At 37.8% G+C, this 13,889-nt stretch overlaps 1 protein-coding gene across 1 annotated transcript in view; it reads right to left on the bottom strand.

Annotated features, from left to right (window-relative positions):
* The window catches only part of OLFM3 (olfactomedin 3), a 44,793-nt gene extending 31,211 nt beyond the window's left edge, over positions 1 to 13,582 (bottom strand). Inside the window, exons 1-2 of the mRNA XM_006197374.4 lie at positions 13,439 to 13,582; positions 3,842 to 3,988 (exon numbers count right to left, since the gene is read on the bottom strand). Coding sequence (XP_006197436.1) covers positions 3,842 to 3,988; positions 13,439 to 13,567 — 276 coding nt within the window. The 5' untranslated portion in view covers positions 13,568 to 13,582. The remainder of the gene's footprint in view (positions 1 to 3,841; positions 3,989 to 13,438) is intronic.
* Positions 13,583 to 13,889: the final 307 nt, after the last annotated feature.

Genomic DNA, 13,889 nt, shown 5'->3' with positions numbered 1-13,889 from the left:
AGTGCATCTTGGATAAATGCAATGCTTTCAAAATAATTTTCAGTGCCATTATGGCTAAGCATGAATAAGGGAAAGCCATTTGTGTTAAAGAAATTGTGCATTTAAATATAACATTTGTCTGTGAAGACACTCATCACTGGCTTGGCCAGTATTCTCCTAGGAATTCTGTGTACTTATGCAGAGTCTGTACAGTTAGGAAATGATAGGCAAGTGAGGTATTCTGGATAAAGTTAAAACATTCTCTCTCTTTCTTTGCCTCTAACTTACCCTGTCAAATTAATCTTCAGCCTTGTTCGTGTTATGGGAGAAGTCACTGAGAGTTTTTGCCGAGACCTGGTTGTGACCTGCAGTACTGTAGAACCGTGTATGATTACAAGAGCTACGTTTGGGGCAGTGGCTCAAGATGGAGCTGTCTGACTGGGAAGGAGGTTCTAGGGTCCCTTTGCTTTTCCTGCTGGCTGCACCTGGGACTGTTTAGTTTCCCACTGATTATGGGGGCCCACTGAGAGTCAGTTTCCTGATGATGCTTGAGCTGGATCCCCACAGTTACACTTGTAGGAAGGAGAGTCATCTGCTGTGGTTGCTCTTTCAGTGTCTTCTGTCTGATGTTCTGCCGTTCAGCTTTCTACATATGTCCCCATGTACTCTCTCCACGTGGTGTGGTAAGCTCACTGTCCCCCTTCGCTCATCATTGTTTGAGCTCATTCTTCATATGAATAAAATATCTTAACATCTTTCTGAACTTAAACACATGTTAACTTAGATTTTCATTCTCATTCGTAATTAGTGTGGAGGCTACTTGAAAAAAATACCCCACAGCTCAGCATGTTTGGATAGCCTTGGGGTTAACAAAAATAGAGATTTCTTTTTTTTTAATTATCAAACTTTTCCTTTTTATTTTTTGATTTATGATAAGAAGAGAAAGAATAGAATTGGCTGAGGACCTTCAAGTCTCTCATCAATTACATGTCTTCCTTGAACACGGGTCTGGGGCGGAGGAGGTGTCCCCGTTGTGCTTGAGAGTCTGCTGCGGAGGGTGCAACTCCTGAAAGAGAGTTCTTCACTGTAGGTCTTCACAGAACCTTTAGTACTAAGCTGTGTGTTGGAAATCTTCAAGAGTGAAGTATCATGTACCATGTTTCTTAAAATTATTTTATTGGGGGAATGTTGCCAGTATCCTATTCCAAAAATCACACTTTAAGAAATATTGACCTAGACAATGCAGAACTGTACAGAGAGGCTGCAGAACTAACACATTTTTTAAAAAGTGAAGCATTTAAGTTTGGACATACTAAGGCCTGATATATTGTGAAACCAGTTGTCATTTTCCTAATATTCAGTAATATAAATACTTGTTTAAAATGTTTGACAGAGCACCAGTTAAATAAGTGTGGGCTCCACCAGTGGCATTTTGAATGATACTGGCATGGTGTTGCGAAAATGCAGAATCGATCTGCTGTAGCTCCACACCTACTGGTTGCATGACATTGGTAAGTTTTTGTTTTTTTTTTTTAGCCTCAAACAGCACCAGTTTGCTTTTATGTAAACTTAGAAGGACAATTAACCTTGCTATAAGAATTAAAAGGAGTAGATACAAGTATAATAGATGGGAACAATTGTTATTAGTATTATTCTTATTAAGAATCTTCCCTTATTAGATGACTAAATCAAGCCTCTGGTTAATGGTGAATGAGCTGCTTAAAGGTCACGCTCCTGTTTGCCATCTGATACCTTGAATATATGTGAAACCACAGAGCTGTTGGCAAGGGACTGGCTCAGTCAGAATAAGGAATGCTTGTTTTTTTCTGTGGGTCAGTGCGGCAAACCAATGCTACTTCCTTCCTTCAGGGTACTCTAAATGTTGCACACACTTTACTGCTTTTCTGTTGACATAACACTACCAGGTAGTGAATTTGATAAATCTAATTTATAGTGACCTTGATTTTGTTACTAAATTTTATTTGGTTTTTGTCGTTTAGGTATTGATGACTTTTTAAAGGTGTAATTTTCTAGAATTTCTTTAAAATGTTAAACAAATTGCATATTGGAGGATTATGTAAATTTCAGTGATTGCTTTCAATCATCTTCCTTTGTTGTACTCTTTTAGCCTTATTTATCCTTCCCTAATTCCTGGTTTTGTCATAGCACTTGAATACATTTTACTTAGAACGTTCAGAGGGTATTATCTACTTAGACTGACATTTATAGTTTATTTGAATTTTTTCAACTGATTTTTGAAGAAATGTCTGAGCCTGTGTGTGTGGGTGTGTATCCAATGCTATACTGAAAATTGTAACCCAAATAAGATTATGATGTCTAAGAAAATGTTTCTCACTATAGTTGATATTGAAAAAAGATGTTTTTGCATAGAAAAGAAGATTGAATCAGAATGTAATCTGAGAGGAAGTACAAGTTAATTGAAAAGCAAAATTGGACTTAAAAGATTAAATCTTTTTACCAATATAATTAATTTCCCTAGTAACCAAATAATATTAAACTGTATATTTGATTTTTTTTCATAGAAATAAATAAAATCCAGGCTGGAAAACAATACCCAAGAATAATCATAGTTCATATGTCATGATTTCTAATAGTTGGGAGGCACATTAGCTAGAGTTATTAACTTGAATGACATGTGCATTTGCTCTTGTCTGGGAGACAAGATATTGAGGGAGCAGGAAAGATTGTATCTTAAAAAAAAAAAGACTTAAGAAGAAAGAGCAAATAGATGATGACTCCAAGGATGGGGGAGGAAAACAAACTAATTTTTGTGTGAAATATAAAAAGAAGTCTTAAAAATCTTTACACCTCAGTACACTTCCAAATCATGTACAGGGAAGAAAGTTATTTTAATTATATGTCAGTGGAAGAAAGTTATTGTGGCTAGACTTAACATTGCATAAACTAGGAATGTCTGTATTAACAAATTCAGTGCTTTCATTTTTCTGACTTCTCTTAATTTTCATAGTATGTTCCTATTCAGTGCTATAATTGTGTAGATGATCTTGGAAATGATATTGCATTGAGTGAATTGTTGAGCATGATATCCTCCAAAAACACATACTACCAAATTTATCTTATTATCCCTAGAGGTATTTAAAATTCAAACATGTTTGTCATCCTTCCATAAGTCTGGCCACTCTAGCTGTCCAGCTATATTCAGAGACCAACACAGTGATAGTTTGAGTGAGAAAAATAGAAACAACCATTCACTGATTTTTTCTTTTCTCTGTAAACATAAATAACCTTTCATGACATGATTTTTATCTGTGAAAGAGAGTAAATCAAGGGCATTCTGCATTTGATTGTTATGGATCCACTTTAAGTAAATTATATGGAGAGAATGGTATTGAGTGAAATTGAAGAGCTTAATGTTCAAAGGAATGACTTAGAGAATGACGATAAATACTTAGAATTATTCATTATCTGTCTAGATAGCTTACATATTGTATGCCATTGTTTTAACCACCCTAGAAGGTTGTTAATGAGATCTGAAAGTGTGAGCTTAGAGTCTAGTATGATCCTGAGAGTCCAAGCTAAATTTCTGGCATTGGAATAAGACTTTATAGTATTATGTTTTTCTTAAGGAGAGACTGCTTGGGTATTAAGACATGACAGAAAGCCAGTCTTAAGGCAAGGTTGAAAAAAGTAGAAGTCATATGGTAAGAACAACAGAGCAAGGAGCATGAAGTGCTACTTTCCAGGAAGGGGAGAACATTTATTTGAGAAGAGGGACAGAAATTGGAAGAACCCTCCTCATCATTACTGGCTTTCCCATATTTTCTTTTCAAAGAATGGTAGATTTCAATAAAAATATCCACAGGGGACATGCAACACCTACCTTTTCCAGCAGTTGGCGAAGCTGCCGGCTTTTGGCATCCCGGGAACACAGGTTTTGTTCTGGAGCAACCACTGTGCAAATGCATCGTCCGTCAGGATCCTGTGCTGAGCTATATACTTGCCACCCTTCTTTGGGACTAATCTGAGTCTGAGGAAATCAACAGCAGACACACAATTATGGGATAAAGAGAATATGAGTTTGTATCATTTTAAGCAAAGCATCTTTTTGATATAATGTTTGTGTTTTTATTCTTTAAAGTTAAAAAGGAAGAGATGAAACAATTCACATAGACAGCAAGGCTTCATTCGGTTACACCTTCCTTATTCAGTGCCCAGAGAGAGAATTTTTCTTTTTCTTTCAGTTCCGTATTATTAACTATTTTTTCATCCTATACCACTTCCTAATGCTTTCTGCATTTTTGGACATTTTGATGTAACTTTAGAAGTGTCTGCTAACCACTTAATCACATATCACCAGTGTTCCTATGTAAGATTCATTAGCTTGTCTTTCTCAACAGTAAATGGTAATTATTAGTATATATTTTTCTGTTTGTTCATGTGTGATATTCTGAAGCAAAACCTTATCTCAGAGAGTTTCCCATTTATTGAAGGGTCACTTACTAATAAAGATGGAAGGGTGACATATGAGAATATAGAGTAAAATAATTAGATCAGCTTTGTTTAGCAAAGGATATAGAGTCTCAGAGGGGTTAAAGACAGTATTTTGATATAGGCTGTCAAATCGATCCCCCCAAATTATTTCTGTGCACTTACCACCCTACCCCCTTAGACCCCTGGCTTGTCGTGGCGTTCCTGTTCTGCCACAGTCTGCCTTCTATTTGGATTTCTACTTTTACCTCCTGTATCTACCTAGGTTGGAAACTGCTTTCCAACCAAATTGGCCACGTGTCCTGAAAGCATGTTGCCTTGATTCATACCTGTGTGTGTTACTTGTGCTTCTCCTGCTTGGAATCCCTCCTTTATAAACCCTCAGGTCACCCAGTGCTCATGGTTTCTCCCCGTTCTAAAGGATTGTCGATACTCTTCACTAGGCACTTACTATGTATTATCTAGTGTTGTCATTTCATGTGTCTTGTTTTAATAATTAGTCTATATCCAGCTAAAAGATACAGTGGCTATTTCTTATCTTCCATATCAAGTACATTCTGTCAATTGCAAAAATAAGTAGTTCATTTTTTTTTTGTCTAGTTCTTTTTTAGAAAGAACTCTGCTTTAAACATACATCCTCCATTATTCAGTCAGAAGTTGTCATGGATGCCTTGAAGCACCACCCAGAGAGGCACTCCTTCATTCTTCCAGCCGCTGACAGTATCAGTGGCTTGACTTGAGTTCTCTCAGGGATGGCCAAGGCTGAAGAATGCTGCCTGCTCAAGGTCAGGCCCTCTTCCCAGGGACAGCTCGCATCCCTTGACTTGCAAGGGTACAAAGAAGGACACTAAGAAGCGGGAATTATTATTATTCCCATTTCATGGAAGAGAAAATCAGTTAACCTGCCTAAGAATGCACAACTAGTATGTAGCAGAGCTATGTATGAATCCAGACCAGTACTGTCCAGTATAAGTATGATGAGAGCCATATATGTGATTTTAAATTTTCTAGTAGTCAGGTTTAAAACAGTAAAAAGAAACAAGTGAAATTAACTTTAGTAATATATTTTATTTAACCCAATATATCCAAAATATTACCATTTCAACATGTAATCAATATAAAAATATTCATGAGATACTTTACATTGTGTTCTTCTCCTTTTTTGTACTGTCTTTGAAATTGAATGTGCATTTGACACCTATGACCCACTTCAATTGGACTAGCCTCATTCCAGGTGCCCAGTAGCCACAGTGCCCTCCTTACTGGACTGTACAGCTTGCTTTTAATTCCAACACTGCGACCATATCGATATGATGCTGGGTTTCCAGATAATTATTTTCCAAGTTGAGTCATGTGGATTTTGAAAAAATCTGCCTAACAAATGTTACATAGACAATCCAGTTCGCTCCTGAGTTTCTTTTTCCTGCGAAATGTCAGATAAATCAATGCAGCTGATTGATCTGGCTTCTGGCTAAGCTTCTGACTGAGCTCTGGCTTACGTCTACAGCTGGGACCTAACATTCTCTCGCTTTCCTCTGTCTTTCCTGCTGTGGTTTCCAGGTAGTCAGCAGATAGGGGAGTATTTCTTACATGACCAGGAGAAGAGGGAGATGAATTCTGTCTGGAAATGAAGGTGTTTAATGAAACAGGCTGGCGGGACTAGGCCAGGGAAGGAGGAAGGAAGGGCTGAGGGTCAGAGCTGAGATGGAGCTGGGAACAAGGATGTGAATGGAGGCCAGCAGAGAACGGTCTTGCGTGATGTCCAGTGTTACTGGGCTGGTCTGTTTGCCTTTGGACTGGAGTGTTTTGCTTGGTAGGAAGCAAATTCTTAAAAGGACTGAACCAGGCTGATTTCTGTCTCCACAGATCTGCCATAGTCTGTGGGCTCTTCTGTCTCCTGAATTTACAGCAGAATAGGTACAATCTACTTATTCTCTCCCAGGCCCTGGCTCATGACATACCATCAGCCAACATACAGTTCTTTTTCTTTTCAAGGGCTTTAGAGATAATCACTACAGGGTGCTTACAGGCATTCCAACAACAATTGTGGGGAAACTATAAGTTACAAACTCAAGAAGCTCATAAAGACGTCATGTCCTTGTCCTTGATCTATAATGAAAAGCAAATGGTGCCAAACCTATCTTTTAGTCTCCTTTTTTCAGATAGTTCATAGAAGTGGCCTGTGCTGCCTTTTATTTATGGGGTGATGGATTCATTATTATTCCTTTATTTTCCATTCCCCTCACCTCTACTTTCTAGCATTTATACCTGAAAGAATAGAAAGATATACTTAGAATTATCTATTATTAGAATCAGGTAGGATCTGAAAGATTACTGTGTTATTCTTTTTGTATTAAAGGAGAAAAATGCAAAGAGATGGTCTACAGAAAGGACATAGGAACAGCTTAGCAGGGTAGTTTCAATGATATAATTAAAGGTTTAAGCCGAGTAACAATATGGAACTAATATATCTAGACATAGGTCCTGTAGTTTCAACTAGACTTCTCTCGACATTGGACACAAATCTCAAATGTCAGAAAATTAAGGCTTGTTGTTAGAATAAATTTAGCTTTTATATAAAAGAGTGAGGGCCACCCAGTTACAGTATTAAAATATATTTAACAGCAGTGCAAACACTGAGCATTAAACCTGGCATCATTAATATTGATGTTCACTTGCCAAGTGTTTGGCTAACCAGTGAGGAGCTTGTCATGGCAGGGCGAGTTGTCATTGCTGTCTGGAGTGAGGGAGGCAGAGAGGAGACTAGGATTTGATGTTCATTTAGCATTCGTCCTGAATAAAAGTAGACTCCAGTCTTATTTGTGCTTTCAGTTGTCTTCTTGTAAGAATTACTGAAACAAGCCATGGCCTTATCTACTACAGAGTTAATTTGAATGATCTCAACTATAACAGGTTACCTCTTTGACAAGAAAAAGGTAGCTCAAAAGAGAAAAAAAAAGCTTGTATAAAAGATGAGTGCTTGGGACTTTCGTGGGTTTTGATAGAGACTTCTGTGTCAGAGTTAGTGGTAAACAAAGGATTAGAGCATCTCTAGTGCTTTCTTTTAGGGCATCCTAACTGGCACTGAAAAAAGGATCCAGATAAAACCAACCTCAGGTGGAAAGAAATAATTTACATTTTTTTGATACCAATGAGAAAAGACCTCCTCTCACTTTAACTGATAAGAGCAGTTATTTTAGGTGTCAATAAAACTCATGTAAAGTAATAGCAAACATTCATGGGGCTCTGGCCATGAGGTTGGCAGTTCACATGGATTATTGCCTTTGAGTATCACAACTCTGCAGACTTGGTGATGTTATTCTGCCCATTTTATAGGTGAGAAAATTGAGACACAGAGAGGAACTTGCTCAAAGTCACACAGGGGGTTATCAGTAGAGCTCAGATTTGTACTCGCACAGTCTGATTTCAGAGCCTGAACATTTAACTACCACACTGCACTGCCAGTTATCTGAAATTCCCTTTTATATATGATGAAGATAATCCTGGTAGCATTTTCTGAACTGCTGTGCAGCTGAGCACTTGGACCTGGAGGGTGCACAGAGTTTGTTACGACCCAAAGCATTGCTAATCAGTGATTACTGATGCAGTTCTCTTTGAACCTTTTGTATTAATTAGAAGAACTAAATGAACTATTTAGCAGTTTTTAATATTACAAAAATCATGAAATATTTAAGAATGCTCTAAATAGAAGAATTAAAATGATAATTTTTAACAATTGGATTTCAATTTTGGGTTCTTTGCTTATAATTTAATTACAAATCTATGCTTTATAAATATAAAGCTCCTATGTGAGAAGTCTCCCAAACTTCAGGGGCTTGTTAACCAGAAAAGAAAGATCCTGAGGACTAAGGTAAAGGTAGGAATAAAAATATCTTGTATCTCAGTATGTTTTTCTTTCTGTAAAATCCCTTCTCTTGTATTAGGCTCACTTCATTTGAACCAACTACCCTCAGAAGCAGACATTATCTTATTTTATTTATGAGGAAACTAAAACTCAAAGAACTTAAGCAGTTTTTCCCAAGTCACCCATTTAGTAAATGTCATAAGACCAGTTTTCTCCAAATGTCAGAGCAGTGTTCTTTATGTTCAGCCTCTGCAGACACATGCAGATAGATGGTCTATATCCATTGACAACTAGCCAAAAAAACAACTGTTTTAGAGGAAATGCACCCAGGCGGGTGGAGGGGATTACCTAAGCTATGGAAACAAGTATCAGTTAACAGCGGAGTAGTTAGCAGTAAAGGCTTAGCAAGACACAAGTAGAGGGGCAGGCAAAGGGGCAGAATTCTGAAAACTTTGAAGAGCACTAAATCAGCTGGTTGAACATTGCTAGGTCTTATGGTTTATGCTGAGTTTCTGGGCATTTCATAAAAGTACAGACTGAGGCAAAAAGGAATAAAGGATCTAGCTACTAAAACTGGTGTACAAGGCAGGGGAAAATAAAGCAGGAGAAAAGTCCAGTACTAAAACCTACTAGATTTAGAGTGGAGATACTGAGTGATGAAAACCCCTTACAAATTTTCTGTCTGGGGATCGGTTTGGTCTCAGAGAATGAAATGTGGTTTAGCATGCTAATGGCTTTAGGTTGTGGGGAGAGAAGAAGTGTGAGGGCAGGAATTACAGCGATGTTGACAGACCACGCTAAAAGAAGCTGTGTTCTGGAGGATGTGTTAATAAAAATGTCACTGCACAGCAGTTTTCTTCCTATTTCTTAGGGAACTGAAATAAGAATTGTATATTCTTTACTCAAAGCAACCTCAAGGTTCTAAGAAAAACAACTATAAAAAACAAACAAAAACCCAAAGATACCATCAAATTTAGGTTAATCACTTCTGCTCATATTATGGAAATGACAATGACAGAGTTGGGGAGGATTTGGAAGTCATATCTGGTCCTGTGTCCTTCTGCTCAGTGACGCTTCTCCTGTATATTCTTCTGGTGTTTGCACTTGAACTCTGCATGGTAGGAATCTCACTGCTCCATAGGCAGCCCTTTCTATTGGTGGAAAACTGAAGGGCTGGATCTGAACTTCCTTTGTAATTTTCCCCCTTTGGCCCTACTTCTGTACTTAGACAAGAGTAAATCTACTCTCTTACCATGTCAGAATTCTATTCTAAAAAGGCGATTGTCACATTCTCTGTGACTTTCAACATTTACCATTCTGTTCTCTCATCCATTTCCTTAGTTTGTTTAGTTGCTCTTTCACAAAACAGGCGTTGCCTAAGGATTTGGGAAGAGACACAGAAGTCAGTTATCTTCATCCAGGACTGAAAAAACTGGTGAGTTAAGGAACTTAGAGAGTATTGAGTTTGTATGAGGGCATTCTACTCATTTTCAAGAACTTAAACCTGACTAACTCATTGAAGTAGTTATTTATGAGGGGAAGCCGGCTGGACATTCAAAAACGTAGCAAAACAAATCGCTTATGCCTACAGGTCCCTTCGAGGCCTCTTCCTACGCAGCAGTGGGGCTGACTGAGAACAGCTGGTGTCTGCTGAATGTCCTCTGCTTGTTTAATTGCTCTTTTCCAGATTCTTCCTGGTGTGGAGTCCACAGCATGGGGGATTTCTCAGAAGCTCAGCCTCAGGGGGAAGTTACTGTGCATCAGAGAGAAGCGCCAGAGGGAGCCTGCCTCCTCAGAGCCCAGGCTTTGCCTCTACAGACACCAGCTCCTCCAGAGGGGCCCAGAGGTAGATTAGAAGGAAAAGCAAAGAAGGGAAACAAGGCCAAGGAGGAGGATAAAGGAATGCTTCAAAATTCTGAGAGAAACAAGAGGGAGCTTATTCCCCTAATAAGGAGCTATGTTTAACTACTTACTAACAAATATATCCTGGAATATTGAGACAATCAAATGCATGTACATTGCCTATTTCAGAGATACTTGCCATAAACAGGTTTAATTGCCTTTAATGATTAAAACCCTATTTTTCTTACGTTTTTCCCAGACCATTTGAAACTACCATTCTAAAGAAAGACCGCATTTATATTTGTGTAAATCTGCATTTTTCACTATTTTCACATCCCACAAACACTCAAAAACAAATTTTAAGACCTACACTATTTATTTATTTATTCATTCATTTATATATATATATATATATATATATGTATATTTATTGAAGTATAGTCAGTTTACAATGTTAGGTCAGTTTCTGGTGTACAGCGTAATTCTTACTCATACATGAACATACATATATTTGTTTTCATATTCTTTTTCACTATAAGTTACTCCATGATATTGAATATAGTTCCCTGTGCTATACAGTATGAACTTGTTTATTTTATATATATTAGTTAGTATCTGCAAATCTCAAACTCCTAATTTATCCTTTCCTACCCCCTTCCCCACCTGGTAACCATAAGTTTGTTTTCTATGTCTGTAAGTCTGTTTCTGTTCATTCATTCATTTTTATTTTTGAGATGTATACACAGTTGCAGGCTTATACCATTCATACTGTCTAGAGTGAGAACATAGGGAGAGAAAACTAAGAAAGTCTGGATAGCGTAGTTACACCTGCTGGGAAGGGAGCTGTTAACCCTGCCGACTAAGGACAGTGAGGTCCGGGGTCATGGGAAGCCCCCTGAGCAGGGCAGAGAAAACCCAGCGTGGCACCGGAGACCAGGAAGGGCAAGGACGAGCAGTTTGGTGGGACGACTTTCCTGTCGGGACTGCAGTCAGTCCTTCCACCCTCGGCTCTGCCATTGACCAGCTGGGGGAAATCTCTCTCTTTAGTCACTCAGATATTTTGAGTCAGTCTTCCCACTTGCAGACTGAGGAGGTTGGATTAGATCAGTCATGTTTCCAACTAAGCTCTTGAGAGTTCTAAGATTTCTGTGGAGGTTTTTTGACTAGGGAAGGGGTTGACTGTGTGGGGAGGGAACAGATGGTAGAGGCCCAGGAGATGCTTTTCCCCCATCATTTATTAGTTCACCCGTGACCTGTTTTACATATTGGATTTTCACTTCAGATTTCATTCAGCAAATATTTATTCAGCGTGTATTACATAAGATTTAATTTAAAAAAAAAAGGCACTGCTGCCAAGAATAGTGTAAAAATAACTGGCCTGGATAGTTTCTAAGATCCTTTCCAGCATTAAGATTTTATTATCTTAATCTAGGAAATACAGCTTCATTTCGTTTTTCACAATGAGAGTCCTAAAATATGAACAATTATCTGAATAGTTAAAGTAGGGAGATTACTTGTGTACAGTATGCCACTTCTGTAAAACATGCTCACACACACACACACACACACACAAATAAATCTTTTGCAACCCGATTTCTCCATTCCACTGAATACCCATAGTACAAACTTTTCTGGATTCTGTTTATTTTTTGTCACCCAAAGGGAGGTTCAGTTGTGTTAGAACAATCATAAACCATATCAATACTTCATATATTTCAACCAACAGATTACCTATCACAAAGTAAAGAAAATGAATTTACTTTAAACTCACAAGAGGGCTAGAAGAATCATGCATGATTTTGAAAAGCTGATTCTCCTCCTTCAGTAACAAACAGGAAATAACCAAACTAATATCTATTCACACAAGAAATACAAATATCAAAGCCCAATTACTAAGTTTGAAATGTAACTTATTTGTGAATTTCTTAGTTTAGATTCATTTCCTGAAAGAGTTAATTCAACTAAGCTGTTACAGACCACCAGGTACATGAACATTGAAGCAATTTGGCTCAGAAAATATTAACTAATATAATTTTCTTTGTTTTTAATTGTTGATGCCATATCATGCTTTCTTCATAACTACAAATCTCTTTTACATCCCTCCTGCCACATACATCATGCAGGGAAGGAGGGGAATCTCAGTAACAGAGGTGCTGAGGTACCTTAAGGGACTCAAAGGAGATGAAAATGTAGAAGGAGGTCAAAGTACGCCTTGCAAATGCCCTGCACACTGGGTGAATCTGGCAAATAATGTAATTAATTTGATCTGACTCTACTCAGTTAATTACACATTGATTGATAGTGTAATTATTAGTAGTAACTGCAAACAATCCTTGAAAATGGAGAGTTGCTTTTCTTTTGGAATCTGACTTTTTCTGATCTACCAGAGTTATCCAGTGGTAAAAACAGACAAAAAGCTAAAGAGCTCCGAATACTAATTTTTTCTGTACCTTTTATTTGATAGCAGGGAAATTGTTTTACCAGGACATTCCTTCCATTTGACTTTGTAAATTTCTATTTGAAAAACCAATAGTCTTCATTTTTATTTGAAATATTTTAGAGTAGTGCATGACTAAACCATGCTTCAAACTATGAGAAAAGAATTTGTTATAATGTGGGAAGTGTTAAAAAGCCATTAATTGTAGGTGAATGAAGACTACAGGAGTTAGACTTGTGACAGAAGTCTTAATAAAAAAAGTTAAATACAGGGAGATGATCTTATCAGGCAAGTTTTATATTGTTCATGTTTCTTAGCTCTCTTAAAGGTTTTTTTTTTTTTTGATCTGGCTTTAAATTGGTGAGGGTTTTTAAAATTCATTTATGCTTAAAGAAGGTTGGTTTCTCTGACTGAATGCATTGCAAACAGTCACAGGAATTGAATTCCAAGGAAGAAACTGCTATAGTAAAACTAGATTAGCTCGAATATACTCTATAGCAAACTCTATAGGAAAAATTACAGGGTTTTACAGACGTTAAAAGAAGAAGTAAATAAGAAACAAAACATTTTAAAATAAAGAATCTTTCAAAACCTCAGAATAATATAAAGCTTTTCATTCTTAAGAATTTAAAGAGTCTAGTATTACCTTTCATAGCCAATTTCTCAGGCAGTTCATTTATTCTTTGATGTAACTTTAAAGTGATCATAAAGAAGTATCTGTGACTAAAGTTATCACATAAATATTGTATCAATTGCAATCCCAGCCTTTGCAGTTTATAAAATAAAGCCCACTGGTTTAATGCACTTACTTCCCGAGACGGCCAACCCCCACTCCAGTGACTTACTAAGGTATCTGGCGTTGATAGCCTCGTGGTGTTCAGTCCTACCAAGGATGGGAGAGTTTGGGACATCCAGTTTGAGATCATTGCCATGGTACTGAGCACAGCGCCAAGCTTCAGCAGTGGAGGACTCATTGCTGTGGAGCTAATGAGTTTTCATAGTGACTGATTAAGATCCCGGTGCTGGGCTGGCAGCGGGAGGCGTGACTGCAGCACGCCACATCTACAGCATGAAAAGAGATCAACTTCCCCAGCTCTCACCATGCAGGAAAGCCCACAGAACCTCATTCCCCCTCCCTCCTGGGAAGTGCCCTGCTCTTTCTTTTCGTCCTTTTTCTGGTACTTTCCTGGCTCATGCAACAAAATATTCTTGATAGGGCTTGGCTGGCAATTGTTAAAGCAGAGGTTGGAGGGAGGAGGAAACAAGCTTTTCCTGCTCCAGTATAGTCAGCTGCCG

This window comes from Vicugna pacos, chromosome 9 (assembly GCF_048564905.1).
Source record: "Vicugna pacos chromosome 9, VicPac4, whole genome shotgun sequence".
NCBI classification, from domain to species: Eukaryota; Metazoa; Chordata; class Mammalia; order Artiodactyla; family Camelidae; genus Vicugna; species Vicugna pacos.
This window is presented reverse-complemented; position numbering and strand designations above follow the sequence as displayed.